At 48.1% G+C, this 25,116-nt stretch overlaps 1 protein-coding gene across 1 annotated transcript in view; it reads left to right on the forward strand.

Annotated features, from left to right (window-relative positions):
- Window positions 1-25,116, forward strand: part of PHF20L1 (PHD finger protein 20 like 1) — a 110,131-nt gene that overhangs the window by 79,267 nt on the left and 5,748 nt on the right. Inside the window, exons 13-18 of the mRNA XM_069731936.1 lie at window positions 6,480-6,533; window positions 6,812-6,907; window positions 14,951-15,115; window positions 17,158-17,339; window positions 17,756-17,855; window positions 18,249-18,444. Coding sequence (XP_069588037.1) covers window positions 6,480-6,533; window positions 6,812-6,907; window positions 14,951-15,115; window positions 17,158-17,339; window positions 17,756-17,855; window positions 18,249-18,444 — 793 coding nt within the window. The remainder of the gene's footprint in view (window positions 1-6,479; window positions 6,534-6,811; window positions 6,908-14,950; window positions 15,116-17,157; window positions 17,340-17,755; window positions 17,856-18,248; window positions 18,445-25,116) is intronic.

The following is a 25,116-nucleotide window of genomic DNA, read 5'->3' on the forward strand; positions in this document are numbered from 1 at the left end:
TGGCAATGACAGAGGTCAAACGTTTTCTGTAAGTCTTCACAAGGTTGCCACACACTGTTGTTGGTATGTTGGCCCATTCCTCCATGCAGATCTCCTCTAGAGCAGTGATGTTTTTGGCTTTTCGCTTGGCAACACGGACTTTCAACTCCCTCCAAAGGTTTTCTATAGGGTTGAGATCTGGAGACTTGCAGGACCTTGAAATGCTTCTTACGAAGCCACTCCTTCGTTGCCCTGGCGGTGTGCTTTGGATCATTGTCATGTTGAAAGACCCAGCCACGTTTCATCTTCAATGCCCTTGCTGATGGAAGGAGGTTTGCACTCAAAATCTCACGATACATGGCCCCATTCATTCTTTCATGTACCCGGATCAGTCGTCCTGGCCCCTTTGCAGAGAAACAGCCCCAAAGCATGATGTTTCCACCACCATGCTTTACAGTAGGTATGGTGTTTGATGGATGCAACTCAGTATTCTTTTTCCTCCAAACACGACAAGTTGTGTTTCTACCAAACAGTTCCAGTTTGGTTTCATCAGACCATAGGACATTCTCCCAAAACTCCTCTGGATCATCCAAATGCTCTCTAGCAAACTTCAGACGGGCCCGGACATGTACTGGCTTAAGCAGTGGGACACGTCTGGCACTGCAGGATCTGAGTCCATGGTGGCGTAGTGTGTTACTTATGGTAGGCCTTGTTACATTGGTCCCAGCTCTCTGCAGTTCATTCACTAGGTCCCCCCGCGTGGTTCTGGGATTTTTGCTCACCGTTCTTGTGATCATTCTGACCCCACGGGGTGGGATTTTGCGTGGAGCCCCAGATCGAGGGAGATTATCAGTGGTCTTGTATGTCTTCCATTTTCTAATTATTGCTCCCACTATTGATTTCTTCACTCCAAGCTGGTTGGCTATTGCAGATTCAGTCTTCCCAGCCTGGTGCAGGGCTACAATTTTGTTTCTGGTGTCCTTTGACAGCTCTTTGGTCTTCACCATAGTGGAGTTTGGAGTCAGACTGTTTGAGGGTGTGCACAGGTGTCTTTTTATACTGATAACAAGTTTAAACAGGTGCCATTACTACAGGTAATGAGTGGAGGAAAGAGGAGACTCTTAAAGAAGAAGTTACAGGTCTGTGAGAGCCAGAAATCTTGATTGTTTGTTTCTGACCAAATACTTATTTTCCACCATAATATGCAAATAAATTGCTAAAAAAACAGACAATGTGATTTTCTGGATTTTTTTTCTCAGTTTGTCTCCCATAGTTGAGGTCTACCTATGATGTAAATTACAGACGCCTCTCATCTTTTTAAGTGGTGGAACTTGCACTATTGTTGACTGACTAAATACTTTTTTGCCCCACTGTACATACATTACAATACTGATCCTGAGTTACATCCTGTATTATACTCCAGAGCTGCACTCACTATTCTGCTGGTGCAGTCACTGTGTACATACATTACATTACTGATCCTGAGTTACATCCTGTATTATACCCCAGAGCTGCACTCACTATTCTGCTGGTGGAGTCACTGTGTACATACATTACATTACTGATCCTGAGTTACATCCTGTATTATACCCCAGAGCTGCACTCACTATTCTGCTGGTGGAGTCACTGTGTACATACATTACATTACTGATCCTGAGTTACCTCCTGTATTATACCCCAGAGCTGCACTCACTATTCTGCTGGTGCAGTCACTGTGTACATACATTACATTACTATCCTGTACTGATCCGGAGTTACATCCTGTATTATTCTCCAGAGCTGTACTCACTATTCTGCTGGTGCAGTCACTGTGTACATACATTACATTACTGATCCTGAGTTACATCTTGTATTATACTCCAGAGCTGCACTCACTATTCTGCTGGTGCAGTCACTGTGTACATACATTACATTACTGATCCTGAGTTACCTCCTGTATTATACCCCTAAGCTGCGCTCACTGTTCTGCTGGTGCAGTCACTGTGTACATACATTACATTACTGATCCTGAGTTACATCCTGTATTATACCCCAGAGCTGCACTCACTATTCTGCTGGTGGAGTCACTGTGTACATACATTACATTACTGATCCTGAGTTACATCCTGTATTATACCCCAGAGCTGCACTCACTATTCTGCTGGTGCAGTCACTGTGTACATATATTACATTACTGATCCTGAGTTACATCCTGTATTATACTCCAGAGCTACACTCACTATTCTGCTGGTGGAGTCACTGTGTACATACATTACATTACTGATCCTGAGTTACCTCCTGTATTATACCCCAGAGCTGCGCTCACTGTTCTGCTGGTGCAGTCACTGTGTACATACATTACATTACTGATCCTGAGTTACATCCTGTATTATGCCCCAGAGCTGCACTCACTATTCTGCTGGTGCAGTCACTGTGTACATACATTACATTACTGATCCTGAGTTACATCCTGTATTATACTCCAGAGCTGCACTCACTATTCTGCTGGTGCAGTCACTGTGTACATACATTACATTACTGATCCTGAGTTACATCCTGTATTATACCCCAGAGCTGCACTCACTATTCTGCTGGTGCAGTCACTGTGTACATACATTACATTACTGATCCTGAGTTACCTCCTGTATTATACCCCAGAGCTGCACTCACTATTCTGCTGGTGCAGTAACTGTGTACATACATTACATTACTGATCCTGTACTGATCCGGAGTTACATCCTGTATTATTCTCCAGAGCTGTACTCACTATTCTGCTGGTGCAGTCACTGTGTACAAACATTACATTACTGATCCTGAGTTACATCCTGTATTATACCCCAGAGCTGCACTCACTATTCTGCTGGTGCAGTCACTGTGTACATACATTACATTACTGATCCTGAGTTACCTCCTGTATTATACCCCAGAGCTGCGCTCACTGTTCTGCTGGTGCAGTCACTGTGTACATACATTACATTACTGATCCTGAGTTACATCCTGTATTATACCCCAGAGCTGCACTCACTATTCTGCTGGTGGAGTCACTGTGTACATACATTACATTACTGATCCTGATTTACATCTTGTGTTATACTCCAGAGCTGCACTCACTATTCTGCTGGTGCAGTCACTGTGTACATACATTACATTACTGATCCTGAGTTACATCTTGTATTATACTCCAGAGCTGCACTCACTATTCTGCTGGTGCAGTCACTGTGTACATACATTACATTACTGATCCTGAGTTACCTCCTGTATTATACCCCAGAGCTGCACTCACTATTCTGCTGGTGCAGTCACTGTGTACATACATTACATTACTGATCCTGAGTTACATCCTGTATTATGCCCCAGAGCTGCACTCACTATTCTGCTGGTGCAGTCACTGTGTACATAAATTACATTACTGATCCTGAGTTACATCCTGTATTATACTCCAGAGCTGCACTCACTATTCTGCTGGTGCAGTCACTGTGTACATACATTACATTACTGATCCTGAGTTACAGCCTGTATTATACCCCAGAGCTGCGCTCACTGTTCTGCTGGTGGAGTCACTGTGTACATACATTACATTACTGACCCTGAGTTACATCCTGTATTATACCCCAGAGCTGCGCTCACTGTTCTGCTGGTGCAGTCACTGTGTACATACATTACTGATCCTGAGTTACCTCCTGTATTATACCCCAGAGCTGCACTCACTATTCTGCTGGTGCAGTCACTGTGTACATACATTACATTACTGATCCTGAGTTACATCCTGTATTATACTCCAGAGCTGCACTCACTATTCTGCTGGTGCAGTCACTGTGTACATACATTACATTACTGATCCTGAGTTACATCCTGTATTATACCCCAGAGCTGCACTCACTATTTTGCTGGTGCAGTCACTGTGTACATACATTACATTACTGTTCCTGAGTTACTTCCTGTATTATACTCCAGAGCTGCACTCACTATTCTGCTGGTGCAGTCACTGTGTACATACATTACATTACTGATCCTGAGTTACATGCTGTATTATGCCCCAGAGCTGCACTCACTATTCTGCTGGTGCAGTCACTGTGTACATACATTACATTACTGTTCCTGAGTTACTTCCTGTATTATACCCCAGAGCTGCACTCACTATTCTGCTGGTGCAGTCACTGTGTACATACATTACATTACTGATCCTGAGTTACATCCTGTATTATACCACAGAGCTGCACTCACTATTCTGCTGGTGCAGTCACTGTGTACATACATTACATTACTGAGCCTGAGTTACATCCTGTATTATGCCCCAGAGCTGCACTCACTATTCTGCTGGTTTAGTCACTGTGTACATACATTACATTACTGATCCTGAGTTACATCCTGTATTATACCCCAGAGCTGCACTCACTATTCTGCTGGTGCAGTCACTGTGTACATACATTACATTACTGAGCCTGAGTTACATCCTGTATTATACCCCAGAGCTGCACTCACTATTCTGCTGGTGCAGTCACTGTGTACATACATTACATTACTGATCCTGAGTTACATCCTGTATTATGCCCCAGAGCTGCACTCACTATTCTGCTGGTGCAGTCACTGTGTACATACATTACATTACTGATCCTGAGTTACATCCTGCATTATACCCCAGAGCTGCACTCACTATTCTGCTTGTGCAGTCACTGTGTACATACATTACATTACCGATCCTGAGTTACCTCCTGTATTATACCCTAGAGCTGCACTCACTGTTCTGCTGGTGCAGTCACTGTGTACATACATTACATTACTGATCCTGAGTTACATCCTGTATTATACTCCAGAGCTGCACTCACTATTCTGCTGGTGCAGTCACTGTGTACATATATTACATTACTGATCCTGAGTTACATCCTGTATTATACCCCAGAGCTGCACTCACTATTCTGCTGGTGCAGTCACTGTGTACATACAATACATTACTGATCCTGAGTTACATCCTGTATTATACTCCAGAGCTGCACTCACTATTCTGCTGGTGCAGTCACTGTGTACATACATTACATTACTGATCCTGAGTTACATCCTGTATTATACTCCAGAGCTGCACTCACTATTCTGCTGGTGCAGTCACTGTGTACATATATTACATTACTGATCCCGAGTTACATCCTGTATTATACCCCAGAGCTGCACTCACTATTCTGCTGGTGCAGTCACTGTGTACATACATTACATTACTGAGCCTGAGTTACATCCTGTATTATACTCCAGAGCTGCACTCACTATTCTGCTGGTGGAGTCACTGTGTACATATATTACATTACTGATCCTGAGTTACATCCTGTATTATACCCCAGAGCTGCACTCACTATTCTGCTGGTGCAGTCACTGTGTACATACATTACATTACTGAGCCTGAGTTACATCCTGTATTATACCCCAGAGCTGCACTCACTATTCTGCTGGTGCAGTCACTGTGTACATACATTACATTACTGATCCTGAGTTACATCCTGTATTATACTCCAGAGCTGCGCTCACTATTCTGCTGGTGCAGTCACTGTGTACATACATTACATTACTGATCCTGAGTTACATCCTGTATTATACGTCAGAGCTGCACTCACTATTCTGCTGGTGCAGTCACTGTGTACATACATTACATTACTGATCCTGAGTTACATCCTGTATTATACTCCAGAGCTGCACTCACTATTCTGCTGGTGCAGTCACTGTGTACATATATTACATTACTGATCCTGAGTTACATCCTGTATTATACGTCAGAGCTGCACTCACTATTCTGCTGGTGCAGTCACTGTGTACATACATTACATTACTGATCCTGAGTTACATCCTGTATTATACTCCGGAGCTGCACTCACTATTCTGCTGGTGCAGTCACTGTGTACATACATTACATTTCTGAGCCTGAGTTACATCCTGTATTATACCCCAGAGCTGCACTCACTATTCTGCTGGTGCAGTCATTGTGTACATACATTACATTACTGATCCTGAGTTACATCCTGTATTATACTCCAGAGCTGCACTCACTATTCTGCTGGTGCAGTCACTGTGTACATACATTACATTACTGATCCTGTGTCATAATGGCTGTAAAATCCATTTTGAGAGTTTTCTTACAATATTCCTGGTTATATCGGGTCGGACACTTTGCGGTTTATTTTATATGCAGCGGCCTCGTCTGGTTGCAGTATTGTGGTTGGCGGCTTAGTGCTGCCCGTCGTACAGATTTGGCGCACTGTGCTCTCACTGTATGGAGCAGTCTGCAGAGCTGAGCTCGCGCTGTATAGTGGGGTACCGGCTGTGTTACATGAAGTAACCGATCGGCTCCAGCTCGGGATCTTCTGAGGAAGTAGAGACATAAATGAAGGAGAGACACATTGCTCTGCGCTTGTGGTTAATAATGTGCAGTTTGTATTGACAGATCTGCTGCAGTCATGGCGTGTTGTTAGTAGCCGGATCCGGCTCACCCGGCGCCCCTCACTGACCGTGGGCTTTATTTTACCTTTTCCTTCTGACAGGAGCCATAAAAAGTGACAAGAAAGTAAAGACCGAAGACAAAACATCTTCTGCAGGTAATAATATTATTATTATTGTTTTCTTTTCTCGCTTTCGCATTGACACATAGTCCATCTGATCAGCGCTCCGGCCCTTTAAATGTGGATTCTGGAGAGAAGGTTCAATCGGTGCAGAAGGGGGGCCCCCTGGTCGGAAGTTAAATGAGGGCCACACTAGAAGTGGGGGGACACAGCAATAAATCCTGTTACTGTAGTTTCTGAAATGTGACCTCCTGGCGATTACAATGTGATGAGGGGATATCCTGAAAGTTTGACCTCTTGAGTTTTTCTTCCAGGGAAGAAGAAAGAAAAGGATAAGGAAAGGAAAGAGAAGAAGGAGAAGGATCATTCCAAATCCAAACAGAAGAAGAAGAAAAAGAAGAAGAAGAAAAGTAATGGATCGCTATTAATGATGAGCCCATGTGCACTGATAAGGTGTTATGTGAGCATGCTCTAGTGCTAACAGAGTGACTTCTGCATGCTCGAATAATATGTTCGAGTTCTCGCGTCTATTCACAGTCAACAGTCTGTTTGTTAGGGAATCCCTTCGAACAGCCGCGAAGACTCAAAAATATTTCTCTAGTCACCTTCCACGACGGCATATGGAGGTTGTCTCTTTGCCCTAATGGGGAACAGGAAACACAGAGAGGTTTAAAAGGACCTCCCACCTGCCAGTGTCTTTCCTGTTCCCCATGGGACAGGGAGAGGTCTCCAGGTGCTGTAGTGGCCGGCGACTGCGTTACCTTTATGCAGGCTTTGCCTGTCAGAACCGGGCAGCAGTGGTCGCGTTTCGCCTCCTCCTTTGCTGCTCCCGTCGTCCTGCTTGCAGGTGCCTCGGGACCCCCTCCCGGCCTTCCCGCGCCCCCACGAGGGCAAAGCAGGCCTGGGATCCCTCGCCGGGCTCCTCCATGAGCTGCCCGGCGTTCTCCCCCTCCATCGACGGCTCGGCGTTCCGGATGTGACGTCGGCGGTCTCGCGCGTCACTTCCGGTCATTCATACCTTTGGAAGCCGGTTCTTCCGGGATCGCCGGCCGGCGTGTCGGACTAATGGCGTCCCCTCACATGGATCCTGGAGGGGGAGGGGGAACTCTTTGATTGCTGGAGGCAGGTGCGGACAGCGTTCTTAAACCCTGCTGAACCACCACTGAGGTAAGGCTAATTTTCCCAGTATGGATGGTTCCTTGTGCCCTGCATCTGCGGAGCCCAGCGCTACCCCTGCTACAATAAGTGTTTGCAGGGATAGGATCCGGGAGGTAGTACCTATAGGGGGTTTAGTGTCCTCACTCCTCTCTCCCTTTCCGTTTCAGGGAGAAAAGTCTGCCCCTAAAGCCCCTATTAAAACGAAGTGCCCGGTCTGTTCTACTAAATTCCCTCTTAACTGGGATAAAAAGCTCTGCCAGCCATGTACTGACAAGATTGTAAAAGCTGAGCAACCATCTCTGCTGGATGAAATTCGCTCCTTAGTAAAACAGGAAGTGCAATCTTCGTTAGCAGCTTTTACTCCTCCACCTCCGCCACCGCCACCACATTCCCCAGCTAAAAAGAGAAAAATTCAGGTGGTTGAATCGGACTCTGATTCAGATCTCTCCCATACTTCATCTGTGGGTTGGGAAGATCCTGTATCACCTAAAGCTGAGGTCAGGAAATACCTCTTTCTCAGTCGCCCATGACAGCACTACCAGAGAGAGAGAGAGGGAATCCGCCCTTCAGGACAGGAAACCTACAGGATAAAAAGGGCGGTACCTCTCTCCTGCGTCAGTTTGGTTTCCTGTCCTGACAGGGAACCCTCTAGGATGGTACCTGAGATCCGGAGACGACCAGTCGACCTATGACGGCGGGGAGGCCCCTGTCACGGCTGGCGCGGTATCCGACGCTGCCGCTGCTGGGTCCGATGGGGCTGCAGAGTGCGCGGAGGGAAGCGCGGCCGCCTCCCCAGATTGGGGTAGGGGCTTCGGGGACCCGGTGTGCCTCGGCGGTGAGCAGGCACTTCCTGATTCGGAGCGGTGGCGTGGTGTGTGTAAGGACACCAAGATGGCCGCCGCACCGGATATAGAAAGTACTACTTCCGGGTCCCGGGCAGAGCGCGCATGCTCAGTGATCCAAGGGGGATCAGCGCTTTCCGGGAACGCAGCCCTGGAGGAGGGGGTGAATCGGCGCCAAAAGATATGATATTTAAACACCGCTGTGGAACCGCTCCTTGCTGCATGCAGTCCTAATAATGGAGGAGAGCGACCAGCAGCTCCAGCAGGCGCAGCCCTTGCAGCAGCAGCAGCAGCCACCGCAGCAGCAGCAGCAGCAGCAGCAACGTCAGCGTCAGCGGCACCACCAGCGCAAGCCAGATGACCAAAAGAAAAGGTCCTCTGCAGGCACCCGCAGTACCCGCTCCAGCAGCCATTCCACGCCGCTTATCTACCCAAGGTTGCTTCCAATTTCCACAGGTCCCAAGAAATAATCCTTCCCTCCTTTTGTCCAAACCCTAAAATTAAAAAAGAGGAAAAGTTCCACACCTTAGATGTGAGAAGGTGTTTAATACACTACTTAGAGTCCTCCCGACAGTATAGGAAGGAAGGGTCTCTCTTTATCTGTTTTCAGGGACCTAGGAAAGGACTCAAAGCCTCCAAAAGCACTATAGCTCGCTGGGTAACTGATGCGATAGCCTTGGCATACTCGTCCACGGGAAACGCAGTTCCTGAGGGGCTCAAGGCGCATTCTACAAGAGCCATGGCGACCTCCTGGGCCGAAAGGTCGGAGGTACCAATAGACAAAATCTGCAAGGCGGCCACCTGGTCATCACCTTCAACCTTCTTTAGGCACTACCGCTTAGACTTGGCCTCTTCGTCTGACTTAGCCTTCGGAAGAAGGGTCTTGCAGGCTGTGGTCCCTCCCTAAAGCAATGATCTCTGTAATTCTCTCTGGTAGTGCTGTCATGGGCGACTGAGAATACGGTAGTTACTTACCGATAACGGTATTTCTCAGAGCCCATGACAGCACCTGCTTATTCCCACCCTATCACGTGTGCGGTGAGCACCTTATTATATGAAATGTGTGTTTCTAATTTATACACGGTGTAATCCTGATAAGTATTTTGTTAAAATTGTATATTTTCCTGTTGTCACTAACCTGGAGGACCTCTGATGCTATGTAAACCAAACTGACGCAGGAGAGAGGTACCGCCCTTTTTATCCTGTAGGTTTCCTGTCCTGAAGGGCGGATTCCCTCTCTCTCTCTCTGGTAGTGCTGTCATGGGCTCTGAGAAATACCGTTATCGGTAAGTAACTACCGTATTTCCTCAGATTACATTGAGGATCTAGTATCTGCTGTCCGTAATACTATGGGCCTAGAAGAGGAATATGAACCACAGTCCATACAGGATCAGATGTTTGGTGGTCTCAGATCGGAGAAGAGAGTGGGGTTCCCAGTGCACGCTAACATTGTTAGTATGATTGATCAGGAATGGGAACAGCCTGAGAAACGCCTCAGTACCCCTTCAGAGATGAAGCATAGATTTCCTCTAGAGGGTGAAACAATCAAATTGGACATTCCTAAGGTTGATGTGCAGGTGGCTAGAGTCGCCAAAAGAACAGCACTCCCTTTTGAGGATTCTTCACAATTAAAGGATCCTATGGACAGAAAGATTCAAAGCCTCCTAAAAAAATCTTGGGAAACTTCTACGTCTATCCTTAAGGCCAATGTCGCTTCCACTTGTGTTGCCAGGGCCCTCTCCTGCTGGTTAGAAAAATTAGAGTCTCATATATCTCAGGGTACCCCAAGAGGTGAATTATTAGATTCACTTCTCATCCTGCATAGAGCCTCTGGGTTTCTGGCTGACGCTTCTCTAGAATCCGTTAGAGTGGCCGCCAGATCTCTCGTACTCTCCAACTCTGCTAGAAGAGCCCTCTGGCTTAAAATATGGAGCGGTGATATCACCTCAAAGGCCAAGTTGTGTGCTATACCCTTTAAGGGAGATTATGTTTTCGGTCCGGCCTTAGACGATATTCTTGACAAGGCTACTGACAAGAAAAAGGCACTCCCGGAGCAAAAACAACCGAGGAAATGGTTTTTTCGTGCCCCACAGTCTCAGCCACCTCAAAGAGGGAATGGCAAAACCGGCAGTTGGAGTTACGCAAAGGGTAGAGGGAAAAATATTTTTGTCCCCCAGCAACAGCCCCAACAGGACAAACAATGACTCCGACCCGGTAGGGGGGAGACTCTCAAAATATGTAGCTCAGTGGGAAAATATCACCAGTTCCCACTGGGTCCTCAATGTCATCAAGGAGGGCCTATTGATAGAGTTAATTTCTTCCCCCCCTCAGGGTCTAAAAGTTACTACCCTTCCGACTTCAAGAGATCACAGTTTGTTGACATTGGGTCTCAGGGATCTTATGGAATCAAATGTGATCTCCCCAGTTTCACATCTGGAACAGGGAAAAGGACATTATTCCCGGCTGTTCTTAGTACCCAAACCCTCAGGGGATGTACGAATTATTATAAACCTAAAAGGTCTAAACCAACATGTGAAATATCGCAAGTTCAAGATGGAGTCTGTAAGATCTGCAATTCCTCTGATAGGACATCACTCTTTTATGGCAACCATCGACCTGAAGGACGCATATTTTCACATTCCTATCCACCCGAGACACAGAAAATACCTCAGGTTTGCGATACAGGGGAGTCATCGAGTGGAGCACTATCAGTTTGGAGTCCTTCCCTTCTGCATTTCCTCAGCACCAAGAGTATTCTCCAAAATCATGGCAGAGGCAGTGTCATTTATCCGGAGTCAAGGTGTCTGTATAGTGCCCTACCTGGACGATCTCCTGATAGTAGCCCCCACCGAGATGACCCTGATGTCCCATGTGACAACCACTTTAGAGATATTGAAGTCTCTGGGTTGGATTCCAAATATGAAAAAATCTCAGCTTCAACCCTCAAAAACCAGAAAGTTCTTGGGTGTGGTTCTGGACTCAGCAAAACAGATGTCCTTTCTCCCAGACGATCACAGGCTACCATTAGTAGCAAAAGTCAGAAGATTCAAGGAGACGAGATTTCCTACTCTTCGAGAAGGAATGTCTCTCTTAGGCTCCATGACAGCCTGCATACAATCGGTGGCTTGGGCTCAAGCTCACTCGAGAACTCTCCAAACCCACATTCTAGACAGGTGGGATGGTCGGCCTGGCACTCTAACAAAAAGGATTCACACACCCGGTCGAGTGAAAGCATCCTTAACATGGTGGATGAATTCCAGAAACCTCCTGAAGGGTGTGAGCTGGATTCAACTTCCGCTGACCACGATCAAGACAGATGCCAGCAGTAGGGGCTGGGGAGCCATAATAAACCATGTTCCTTACCAAGGTCTTTGGAACCAGTCGATCAGCGAGAAATCGTCAAATTTCAGAGAGCTCAAAGCTGTGGAAGAGGCCCTGTTAGCAGCAAGCCGTCAGATTTCTGGTCATGTCCAGATCTATTTAGACAATATGACCACGGTGGCTCATATCAAGCACCAGGGCAGTACAAAATTCCTCAGTTTGAAAAACACTTACTGTCCCTGACGGCAATTCACCTAGAAGGGACTGCAAATATTCAAGCAGACTACCTGAGTCGCCAGGACATTCATCCTGGCGAATGGAGCCTGGATCTTCAAACGTTCAACATGCTAGTACAAAAGTGGGGTCTTCCAGAGGTCGACCTCTTTGCCTCTCACCAGAACGCAAAAGTCAAAACCTTTTTTTCCTTGAACCCAAGAGGCAATCCCAGAGGAGTGGATGCCCTAGTCCAAGATTGGCACTTCCAGCTTGCCTATGCATTTCCGCCAATCCCAATCCTTGCAAAGGTTCTAAGGAAGATACGCATAGAAGGAACCCCGACTATCCTGATAGCTCCTTTTTGGCCCAAAAGAAGTTGGTTCAACTTGATCATCCAACTACAAGTGGATGGACCGGTAATGTTACCTCTAAAAAACAATCTCCTCTCTCAGGGTCCTATTCTCCACGCAGACCCTCAGAAATGGAACTTAGCGGCGTGGTTTCTGAAGCCCAAGTCTTGAAAGCAAAAGGGCTATCGGACCCTGTCATAGCTACTCTCCAAAAATCGAGAAAGCCAGTAACCAACGCCATCTACAACAAAATCTGGAAAAAGTTTTCGTCATTTTGTTTGCCTAACCTTCCAGACCCTCTCAAGCCCAATATACCTAACATTTTAGATTTTTTACAAAAGGGCTTAGAAATGGGTCTTAGACCCAGTACTCTCAAGGTCCAGGTCTCGGCACTTAGCTCCTTTTTTGATCAAGATCTAGCAGGTCATCGCTGGATCAAAAGGTTCTTAACATCAGCAACTAGGATGAATCCTAGAAAACAGATCATAGTTCCCCAATGGGATCTTAATGCGGTGCTCCAAGGTCTTACAGGCCCGCCTTTTGAACCTTTGTCCTCCTGCTCTCTTCAAAATCTTGCCTATAAAACTGTGTTTTTGGTAGCCATAACTTCGGCTAGAAGAGTGGGTGAACTACAAGCCTTATCTATAAGAGAGCCGTATCTTCTAGTGAGAGATGACTCAATAGTACTTCGTCTAGATCCTTTTCTTCTGAAGGTAGTCTCTGATTTTCATCGTTCCCAAGAGATTGTTCTACCAACCTTTTGCCATAATCCTGCAAATTCGGAAGAAAGAAGATTCAACACTCTGGATGTCCGACGTATTCTGCTGCAATATTTAGATCAGACCCGTGCTTTCAGAATCGATCATAACCTCTTTGTCCATCCCTCTGGGCAAAATAAGGGGAAAAAAGTAGCTAAAAGTACCATTGCTACATGGATCAAAAAAGCCATAACGGAAGCCTACCTTGCTCAAAACAAAATACCTCCAGTAGGGATCAAGGCCCATTCAACAAGATCTACGTCAGTCTCCTGGGCAGAAAGAGCAGGTGCATCCCCAGAGCAGATCTGCAGGGCAGCAACGTGGTCTTCACTCCATACCTTCTCTAAGCATTATAGATTAGATGTATTGTCCAATAAGGACTTAGTCTTCGGCCGTAAAGTTCTCCAGGCCGTTGTCCCTCCCTAGTGCCAAATTAGTTGGTATTCCTCCATATGCCGTCGTGGAAGGTGACTAGAGAAAATAGAATTATTCTTACCGTTAATTCGGTTTCTAGGAACCTTCCACGACGGCACTAATTTCCCACCCAATACATATTCCTGGACTAGTTCTGGGATTCAGAAGGTAAACCGGTGCTATGGTTTCAGTTGTAAGTCACTGGCAGGTGGGAGGTCCTTTTAAACCTCTCTGTGTTTCCTGTTCCCCATTAGGGCAAAGAGACAACCTCCATATGCCGTCGTGGAAGGTTCCTAGAAACCGAATTAACGGTAAGAATAATTCTATTTTTTCGAGGACGCCGAAGTCACTCGGATAGGATGCGAGCATGCTCAGATAACACCTTATCCAAGCACGTCCGGTCATCACTAATGTTCTTATCTTATTTACATGGGTTTTCCACCTCTCTCTTCCACATCATAGGTGCCGATGACATTATGGCCTCACACAGCTGCCAAAATGCGCACATGGACAGCGGCTATTGTGCCCGTGTGCTGTATGGTAAGACACATGATACCTGCCTTTCGTGCATGTATCTCATCCGGCGAGTGAGGTCGTAACGTCTTCAGCACCAGTGAATTCCACCATTCAGGAATAAACATATTTTGTATCACAGGATCAAGTCAACGCAGAGTCTAGAAATAAGGAAAATAAATTGTTAAATTAATGTAAAAAAAATAAATTATATATATATATATATATATATATATATATATATATATATTATATATATGCATATATATATATATGTATACACACACAGTGTGTATATATATATATATATATATAATATATATATATATATATTTTTTTTTTTTACATTATTTTAACAATATATTTTCCCTATTTCTAGACTCTGCGGTGACTTAATCCTGTGATACAAAATATGTTTATATATAGGCATCACCAGCTGCAAGTCCATTCTGCCAAAATATAGAATCTTCTTTATAGAGGAAAGTATGTAAAGAAAAATACTGAAATGCCGGAATCGCTGTTTTCTAGTTATTGCAAATAACACTCTGCAAAAGAAATAAAAAGCTATAGAAACATTGTGTATAGGCCAAGATGGTCCCAATAAAGATGTCCGCACAGTACCAAGAACAAATCCTCACTCCGCTCCATCAGTGGATAAATACAATAGTTCTGGACCTCAAAGAACGGCCACAAACACAGGATATAGTTATTAATTTTACAAAGTTCCAAAAGTTGTAAGCCCTCATATTAGTAAATATTCTGGCACCTCCTGTTACACAGTATGTGGGAGCCGGCTCTTTCTATAGGGGTCTCCGGTGGTCTGTGCACTCCATGTTTTTGTGGTATCCTGCTCTCTTTAAATACTTGTTGTCCCTTTACAGAACATTCCGACTATGAAGGAGTGTCCTTGGACTTCTTGGAGAGGAGCGTCTCTCCGGTCATACTCTCATCCTCCACTTCTGTTGTTCCAAACAACACTTTGACCGTAAAGAACGCAACCTTCCAGTTCCCATGCGCCATCCTGTCTGTGGATCTCACTGGAGAAAGTACGTTCAAACCCTGCAACGTCCCTTAATTCTCTCCCTCCACAGTGGCTTGCAAAAGTATTCACCTCCCTTGGCGTCTTTCGTGTTTTGCTATCTCACAACCTGGAATTTCACTGTTTGTTTTTTGTAAGGGTTTGTATTAGTTTGTGTAAAGAACATGCCTACGATTATGAACATTTGGTTTTCTTTTTGTTGTAAAGCAAATAACAAATAGGACAACATAAGTGAAAACTTCAGTGTGCAAAACTATTCACCCCCTTAAAGTCAGTAGAGGGGATGAATAGTTGAATAGAGTAGAATGAGTAGAGGGGGTGAATAGTTTGTAGAGCCTCCTTTTGCCGCAATTACAGCTGCAAATCGTTTTGGATGAGGTTTCCACATCTTGCAACTGGGATTTTTGCCCATTCCTCAAGGCAAAACCGATCCAGCTCCTTCAAGCTCGATGGTTTCCTCTGGTGCACAGCAATCTTCAAGTCTGACCACAAATTGTCACTTGGATTAAGGTCTGGGCTTTGACCAGGCCACTCTGAAACATTTACACGTTTCCTCTTAACCCACTCGAGGGTTGCTTTAGCAGAATGCTTTCGGTCATTGTTAATGTTTTAAGATGGAGGTTCACCTTCCAACAAGACAAGACTGAAACAGGTTTTTCTCTAGAATATCTCTGTATCTTGCACCATCCATCTTCCCCACAACTTGGATTATTTTCTCTGTCCCTGCTGCCGAAAAACATTCCCACAGCATGGTGCTGTCACCACCATGCTTCACTGTGGGGATGGTGTTCTTGGGATAATGAGCTGTGTTGGTGTGTTGCCAGACATAGCGTTTACCTTGGTGGCCAAACAGTTAAATTTTGGTCTCATTTGACCGTAGCACCTTCCTCCATACATTTGAGGAGTCTACCACATCCAAACACAAGATAAACCTTCGAATTTGTGTGAGTAATGACTTTTTTCTGCCCACTCGTCCATAAAAGCCAACTCTATAGAGTGTACTGTGGACGTAATGTAACAAAATAGGAAAAAAGACAATGTGGAATGAATCCTTTTACAAGCCACTGTAGCTATTCGTCTTCCATGTATGTATCTGTCTCGTACCTCTCTCTATGTATCTCTTCGTTAGTTTTGCGTCTGTCCGTGTCGCGTCTGTCCGTGTCGCGTCTGTCCGTGTCGCGTCTGTCCGTGTCGCGTCTGTCCGTGTCGCGTCTGTCAGTGTCGCGTCTGTCAGTGTCGCGTCTGTCAGTGTCGCGTCTGTCAGTGTCGCGTCTGTCAGTGTCGCGTCTGTCAGTGTCGCGTCTGTCAGTGTCGCGTCTGTCAGTGTCGCGTCTGTCAGTGTCGCGTCTGTCAGTGTCGCGTCTGTCAGTGTCGCGTCTGTCCGTGTCGCGTCTGTCCGTGTCGCGTCTGTCCGTGTCGCGTCTGTCAGTGTCGCGTCTGTCAGTGTCGCGTCTGTCAGTGTCGCGTCGCGTCTGTCCGTGTCACGTCTGTCCGTGTCGTGTCGAGCCCTCCGTCTCGCGTCTGTCCGTGTCGCGTCTGTCCGTGTCGCGTTGAGCCCTCCGTCTCGCATCTGTCTCCCCTGCTGATGCCAAACATAAAAGTTTTTTTGTAAAAATTGACAGCAGTACTGAATTGCTTAAACAGCAGCGGTCTGAGCTTGAGCCGATCGCTGCCTTTAGGTATCGTTCACATTTGCGTTGTTGGGCGCAGCGTCGGCGACGCAACCAACAACGCATGTACACAACGCAGCTTTTGCGACGCATGCATTGTCATAAGATCGTACAGAGCAGGAATTTCGGCGCAGGGGAAACACTACAAGTAGCGTCCTCTGCGCCCTGTCTGTGCTTCAATATGACACATGCGTCGTAAAACGCAATACAACGCATACCGGCGCATGTCCATGCGCCCCCCCCCCCCCATGTTAAAGATGACGCATGCGTCGGTGTGCGTCGACGACGCTGCGCCCAACAATGTGAATGTAGCCTTAGAGAGAAATGTCGGCTGTTTAACACCGCTCTTGAGCTTTTCTCTCTGCTGTTTTTCCACCAGCCCTTTCCAACATGGAATTCCTTGACGACTCGTCTACCGAGAGTCTGATCCTCAGCGGTGACGAGTACAACCAGGAGTTCGACTCCACAAACTTTGAGGAGTCACAAGACGAGGAGGAAGGCGCCGGTGAGATCGTCAGGTGTGTGTGCCAGATGGATGAGGAGAACGGCTTCATGATTCAGGTGGGTTCCTGATCCTTCTAAGATTCTAAACCTTAGGGAACTTAACCCTTTAGCGACCTGTGGCGTACATTTTCATCACAGATCTTGGTTAGGAGCCTGTAGAGCGGGGCTCAGGAGCTAGTCCTCTCCATACCAGGCACAAGCTGCATGTGTTTCACAGCCTGCCAGCCGCCTCTAACAGCAGCGACCGGAGCTACCTCTGATCGCTGCTGTGTAACTATACAGATGCCTGTTTGTCGGTGTGCAATCATGGCAGCCGGGGGACCTGCTGAAGGCTGCCATGTTTGCCATCTTAGTCCTCATGTGAATCGCAGCTTTGTCCCAGGCTTCTTGGATCATCCGTTAGGCTATACCATGTAGAGTGACATTTTGTAATTCCCGTTACACAACAATGCTTTATTTCATCTGTATTGCAGTGCGAGGAGTGTCTGTGTTGGCAGCACAGCATTTGCATGGGGCTCCTGGAGGACAGTATTCCTGAGCAGTACATCTGCTATGTGTGCAGCGACCCGCCAGGTAAGGAAAGGATTCAGCTCCTATACAGCACCATGGAATCAATGGTGCTATATCAATAATAATAATAGTAATAATATCTGGTCCAGTCCATTCAGTGCAGATGATGCTCAACCTCCGATTCTCCAGGACTTCAGCAGAATATGCACTGTACGGAGGGAAGTTAAAAGGCAGGAAGGCTCAGCACTGCACATGTGCAGCTTTTGCTGCAGATTCGGCCAGTCCCTTGCGATAAATTAAATGGTTAATATGTATAGTTAAAAATGTTCCACCATCCTGAGAATGGCTGTTGGCGGGGCTGATATGGCCATGTCCTCTTATTTATGTACTTTTATCATTTTAAGTTTTGCAGCTTTTTTTCAGATCTTTTTTTTTCCTTTGCCTTCAATTTTTCAGGACAACGATGGAGCGCGAGATACAAGTACGACAGGGATTGGTTTAATAGCGGACGCATGTGCGGCCTCTCCTTCATAAACGAGAACTACTCTTACCTGAACGCCAAGAAGATCGTATCTACGCACCATCTCCTGGCGGACGTGTACGGCGTGACCGAAATACTTCACGGACTGCAGCTAAAATTCGGGATTCTGAAGTAAGTGATGACTTTCAATCTAATCCTTTTTGTGACTCGTTTATCCACCTGGACATAATCTATAAAGACTGAGGAGTAAATTTGCAATTGCTGCACTATATTTGCTTCATGTTGCATCCTACTTCTTGAGTCCAGTCACATCCAGAGCTGCATGCAAAACAGTTGTTCAAGCTGCCACTTGGGATCGGTCAGCAATGAGTTCACATGCTCCTAACACTGTGTGTCTATCTATCTGTGAGCTGTGGCTTGTAGAGTGGTTTGCCAGAGTCTATCTGAATGGAGACTGCATTGGTCAGCTAGGAAAGCTGAGCAGTGTGTGTGTTGGAGCTGCAGAGTAATGTGTGGAAGCTGCAGCCGCTTCAGTGTGAACTTCCCCCAGATTTGAATACTTCTGTTTGGTGTTGGATCTGGAGCTTAAGGGTATACTGCGACTGGTGGGATCACGCCTCTCTTTGCTCTGGCAGAAAGGCCTGTAATTTGATCGGGTGAGCCTGCATTGACATATGTGCCTGCTAAATTAAATGTTTATTTGCTGTGATGCCTTTGTATCCAGAAGAGGTTGTTTTTGTTATGAATTCCTGGTTTTATGAAAGCAATAAAACTGCACATGTTTGGATCAAACTGCATTGCCTGTGTGAACGCAATCTAATGCCCACCTGAAAGTGAGAATTCCTACACTTGGTGGAGAGTGCGGGCAAGAAATCCCAGAGAGCACAGGTGATTGCAGTGTATGGATTGGATTTCCTAGATAAAGATGGCTATAGCGTTGCAGACATGGTCTGAAAGCATGGAGGTGCTGTCTTGCTGGAAGGCGACATTGCCTCGGTATTATGGTGTCACAGCTACAGTATGGTTCAGAGGAGCACTTAGAGCTGGGAGCCGTCTCTTTAAGTTGAGTTGTGTGGAGGGGAACCGGGGCCCACCATGCCGGGGCCCGATGAACTGCCGCTTAGGCCAGCACATTGCTACTTTGACTACCCTGCCTGCAGTGCTGTTCCTCATCCTGGTGAGGCGCCTCAGGAGTACCAGGTTACTGTGAAACGGTGTCCAAGTGACGAGACTTCAGCAAGTGCTAGTCCCTGGTGTTGGGGGTAAGGTGTATCGATGGCAGTGCCAAGGACTATCCCATGGCTAAGGTGAACATATGCACAGACTGGTTCCATGTCCCACAAAGAGGGAGTGGTCAAATACTTACTGCATGCTATGGGATTTGTGGGCTGAAGTGGTAGCGCCCAGTAGTTCAGTATGCTGCCAGGAACCAGCTGTGGTGACAAGGTCACAGGCTGTGCAGGCGACGGGGCCTGTGTTGTGCGTGATGTGGTCTGTAGGTGGCAGAGCATTACGTGTAGTCTGTAGGTGGCAGAGCATTGGGTGTAGTCTGTAGGTGGCAGAGCATTGGGTGTAGTCTGTAGGTGGCAGAGCATTGGGTGTAGTCTGTAGGTGGCAGAGCATTGGGTGTAGTCCGTAGGTGGCAGAGCATTGGGTGTAGTCTGTAGGTGGCAGAGCATTGGGTGTAGTCCGTAGGTGGCAGAGCATTGGGTGTAGTCTGTAGGTGGCAGAGCATTGGGTGTAGTCTGTAGGTGGCAGAGCATTGGGTGTAGTCCGTAGGTGGCAGAGCATTGGGTGTAGTCTGTAGGTGGCAGAGCATTGGGTGTAGTCCGTAGGTGGCAGAGCATTGGGTGTAGTCTGTAGGTGGCAGAGCATTGGGTGTAGTCCGTAGGTGGCAGAGCATTGGGTGTAGTCTGTAGGTGGCAGAGCATTGGGTGTAGTCTGTAGGTGGCAGAGCATTGGGTGTAGTCTGTAGGTGGCAGAGCATTGGGTGTAGTCTGTAGGTGGCAGAGCATTGGGTGTAGTCCGTAGGTGGCAGAGCATTGGGTGTAGTCTGTAGGTGGCAGAGCATTGGGTGTAGTCTGTAGGTGGCAGAGCATTGGGTGTAGTCTGTAGGTGGCAGAGCATTGGGTGTAGTCTGTAGGTGGCAGAGCATTGGGTGTAGTCTGTAGGTGGCAGAGCATTGGGTGTAGTCCGTAGGTGGCAGAGCATTGGGTGTAGTCTGTAGGTGGCAGAGCATTGCGTGTAGTCTGTAGGTGGCAGAGCATTGCGTGTAGTCTGTAGGTGGCAGAGCATTGCGTGTAGTCTGTAGGTGGCAGAGCATGGCGTGTAGTCTGTAGGTGGCAGAGCATTGGGTGTAGTCCGTAGGTGGCAGAGCATTGCGTGTAGTCTGTAGGTGGCAGAGCATGGCGTGTAGTCTGTAGGTGGCAGAGCATTGGGTGTAGTCTGTAGGTGGCAGAGCATTGGGTGTAGTCTGTAGGTGGCAGAGCATTGGGTGTAGTCCGTAGGTGGCAGAGCATTGCGTGTAGTCTGTAGGTGGCAGAGCATGGCGTGTAGTCTGTAGGTGGCAGAGCATTGGGTGTAGTCTGTAGGTGGCAGAGCATTGGGTGTAGTCTGTAGGTGGCAGAGCATTGGGTGTAGTCTGTAGGTGGCAGAGCATTGGGTGCAGTCTGTAGGTGGCAGAGCATTGGGTGTAGTCTGTAGGTGGCAGAGCATAGGGTATAGTCCGTAGGTGGCAGAGCATTGCGTGTAGTCCGTAGGTGGCAGAGCATTGCGTGTAGTCTGTAGGTGGCAGAGCATTGCGTGTAGTCTGTAGGTGGCAGAGCATTGCGTGTAGTCTGTAGGTGGCAGAGCATTGGGTGTAGTCTGTAGGTGGCAGAGCATTGCGTGTAGTCTGTAGGTGGCAGAGCATTGGGTGTAGTCTGTAGGTGGCAGAGCATAGGGTGTAGTCCGTAGGTGGCAGAGCATTGCGTGTAGTCCGTAGGTGGCAGAGCATTGCGTGTAGTCTGTAGGTGGCAGAGCATTGCGTGTAGTCTGTAGGTGGCAGAGCATTGGGTGTAGTCTGTAGGTGGCAGAGCATTGGGTGTAGTCTGTAGGTGGCAGAGCATTGGGTGTAGTCTGTAGGGGGCAGAGCATTGGGTGTAGTCTGTAGGGGGCAGAGCATTGGGTGTAGTCTGTAGGTGGCAGAGCATTGGGTGTAGTCTGTAGGTGGCAGAGCATTGGGTGTAGTCTGTAGGTGGCAGAGCATTGGGTGTAGTCTGTAGGGGGCAGAGCATTGGGTGTAGTCTGTAGGTGGCAGAGCATTGCGTGTAGTCTGTAGGTGGCAGAGCATTGGGTGTAGTCTGTAGGTGGCAGAGCATTGGGTGTAGTCTGTAGGTGGCAGAGCATTGGGTGTAGTCTGTAGGTGGCAGAGCATTGGGTGTAGTCCGTAGGTGGCAGAGCATTGGGTGTAGTCCGTAGGTGGCAGAGCATGGCGTGTAGTCTGTAGGTGGCAGAGCATTGGGTGTAGTCTGTAGGTGGCAGAGCATTGGGTGTAGTCTGTAGGTGGCAGAGCATTGGGTGTAGTCTGTAGGTGGCAGAGCATTGGGTGTAGTCCGTAGGTGGCAGAGCATTGGGTGTAGTCCGTAGGTGGCAGAGCATTGGGTGTAGTCCGTAGGTGGCAGAGCATGGCGTGTAGTCCGTAGGTGGCAGAGCATTGGGTGTAGTCTGTAGGTGGCAGAGCATTGGGTGTAGTCTGTAGGTGGCAGAGCATTGGGTGTAGTCTGTAGGTGGCAGAGCATTGGGTGTAGTCTGTAGGTGGCAGAGCATTGGGTGTAGTCTGTAGGTGGCAGAGCATTGGGTGTAGTCTGTAGGTGGCAGAGCATTGGGTGTAGTCTGTAGGTGGCAGAGCATTGGGTGTAGTCCGTAGGTGGCAGAGCATTGCGTGTAGTCCGTAGGTGGCAGAGCATTGCGTGTAGTCCGTAGGTGGCAGAGCATTGCGTGTAGTCCGTAGGTGGCAGAGCATTGGGTGTAGTCCGTAGGGGGCAGAGCATTGGGTGTAGTCTGTAGGGGGCAGAGCATTGGGTGTAGTCTGTAGGGGGCAGAGCATTGCGTGTAGTCTGTAGGGGGCAGAGCATTGGGTGTAGTCTGTAGGGGGCAGAGCATTGCGTGTAGTCTGTAGGGGGCAGAGCATTGGGTGTAGTCTGTAGGGGGCAGAGCATTGCGTGTAGTCTGTAGGGGGCAGAGCATTGGGTGTAGTCTGTAGGGGGCAGAGCATTGCGTGTAGTCTGTAGGTGGCAGAGCATTGCGTGTAGTCTGTAGGTGGCAGAGCATTGGGTGTAGTCTGTAGGGGGCAGAGCATTGGGTGTAGTCTGTAGGGGGCAGAGCATTGGGTGTAGTCTGTAGGGGGCAGAGCATTGGGTGTAGTCTGTAGGGGGCAGAGCATTGGGTGTAGTCTGTAGGGGGCAGAGCATTGGGTGTAGTCTGTAGGGGGCAGAGCATTGCGTGTAGTCTGTAGGGGGCAGAGCATTGGGTGTAGTCTGTAGGGGGCAGAGCATTGGGTGTAGTCTGTAGGGGGCAGAGCATTGGGTGTAGTCTGTAGGTGGCAGAGCATTCGGTGTAGTCTGTAGGGGGCAGAGCATTGGGTGTAGTCTGTAGGTGGCAGAGCATTGGGTGTAGTCTGTAGGTGGCAGAGCATTGGGTGTAGTCTGTAGGGGGCAGAGCATTGCGTGTAGTCTGTAGGGGGCAGAGCATTGCGTGTAGTCTGTAGGGGGCAGAGCATTGCGTGTAGTCTGTAGGTGGCAGAGCATTGCGTGTAGTCTGTAGGGGGCAGAGCATTGCGTGTAGTCTGTAGGTGGCAGAGCATTGCGTGTAGTCTGTAGGGGGCAGAGCATTGGGTGTAGTCTGTAGGGGGCAGAGCATTGCGTGTAGTCTGTAGGGGGCAGAGCATTGCGTGTAGTCTGTAGGGGGCAGAGCATTGCGTGTAGTCTGTAGGGGGCAGAGCATTGGGTGTAGTCTGTAGGGGGCAGAGCATTGCGTGTAGTCTGTAGGGGGCAGAGCATTGGGTGTAGTCTGTAGGGGGCAGAGCATTGGGTGTAGTCTGTAGGGGGCAGAGCATTGCGTGTAGTCTGTAGGTGGCAGAGCATTGCGTGTAGTCTGTAGGTGGCAGAGCATTGGGTGTAGTCTGTAGGTGGCAGAGCATTGGGTGTAGTCTGTAGGGGGCAGAGCATTGCGTGTAGTCTTTAGGTGGCAGAGCATTGGGTGTAGTCTGTAGGTGGCAGAGCATTGGGTGTAGTCTGTAGGGGGCAGAGCATTGGGTGTAGTCTGTAGGGGGCAGAGCATTGGGTGTAGTCTGTAGGGGGCAGAGCATTGGGTGTAGTCTGTAGGTGGCAGAGCATTGGGTGTAGTCTGTAGGGGGCAGAGCATTGGGTGTAGTCTGTAGGGGGCAGAGCATTGGGTGTAGTCTGTAGGGGGCAGAGCATTGGGTGTAGTCTGTAGGGGGCAGAGCATTGGGTGTAGTCTGTAGGTGGCAGAGCATTGGGTGTAGTCTGTAGGGGGCAGAGCATTGGATGTAGTCTGTAGGGGGCAGAGCATTGGGTGTAGTCTGTAGGGGGCAGAGCATTGCGTGTAGTCTGTAGGTGGCAGAGCATTGCTTGTAGTCTGTAGGTGGCAGAGCATTGCTTGTAGTCTGTAGGTGGCAATGCTTTGGGTGTAGTCTGTAGGGGGCAGAGCATTGGGTGTAGTCTGTAGGTGGCAGAGCATTGCTTGTAGTCTGTAGGGGGCAGAGCATTGGGTGTAGTCTGTAGGGGGCAGAGCATTGCTTGTAGTCTGTAGGGGGCAGAGCATTGGGTGTAGTCTGTAGGGGGCAGAGCATTGGGTGTAGTCTGTAGGTGGCAAAGCTCTGTATGTAATCTGTTGGTAGCAGAGCTCTATGTGAATGGTGTACCCAAGGAGCTGGGAGCCAATTAGCAGATTAGGTAGAGTGGCTTCTCTGTTGGCATTGTGGGTTAGCCGATGATGCTCAGCCCTCGGGTTTGGGCAGAAGGTGGGGAGGATCTATATACATAATTGTCTAAGGGGTACTTCCGTCTGTCTGTCTGTCCTTCTGTCACGGTTATTCGTTCGCTGATTGGTCTCGGCAGCTGCCTGTCATGGCTGCCGCGACCAATCAGCGACGGGCACAGTCTGATTAGTCCCTCCCCTACTCCCCTGCACTCACTGCCCAGCGCCCGCTCCGTAATCCCGCTCACACAGGGTTAATGGCAGCGGTAACATCCCGCGGTGTAACGCACTCCGTTACCGCTGCTATTAACCCTGTGTGTCCCCAACTATTTACTATTGATGCTGCCTATGCAGCATCAATAGTAAAAATAGGTCATGTTAAAAATAATTAAAAAAAACCAAAAAACCTGCTATACTCATTCTCCGCCGCCTTTCCCGGTCCTTGCCACGCTCCCGGGACCGCTCCATTGCAAGTGGCAGCTTCCGGTCCGGTCCCAGTGCTGGTGTGCGGCAAGGACCTGCCGTGACGTCACGGTCATGTGACTGCGACGTCATCATAGGTCCTGCTCACACCAGCCCTGGGACCGGAAGCTGCCGCTTGCAATGGAGCGATCCCAGGAGCGTCGCAAGGACCGGGAAAGGCGGCGGATGGTGAGTATAGCAGGACTTCAACGGGCTATAGGTGAGTATATGTTTATTTATTTTTTTTTAAGTCTCTATACTACGTGGCTCTGTGCTGTATACTATGTGGCTGGGCAATATACTACGTGACTGGGCAATGTACTACGTGACTCTGCTATATACTACGTGTCTGGGCAATATACTACGTCGCTGGGCAATATACTACGTGACTGGGCAATATAC

This window comes from Ranitomeya imitator, chromosome 6 (assembly GCF_032444005.1).
Source record: "Ranitomeya imitator isolate aRanImi1 chromosome 6, aRanImi1.pri, whole genome shotgun sequence".
NCBI classification, from domain to species: Eukaryota; Metazoa; Chordata; class Amphibia; order Anura; family Dendrobatidae; genus Ranitomeya; species Ranitomeya imitator.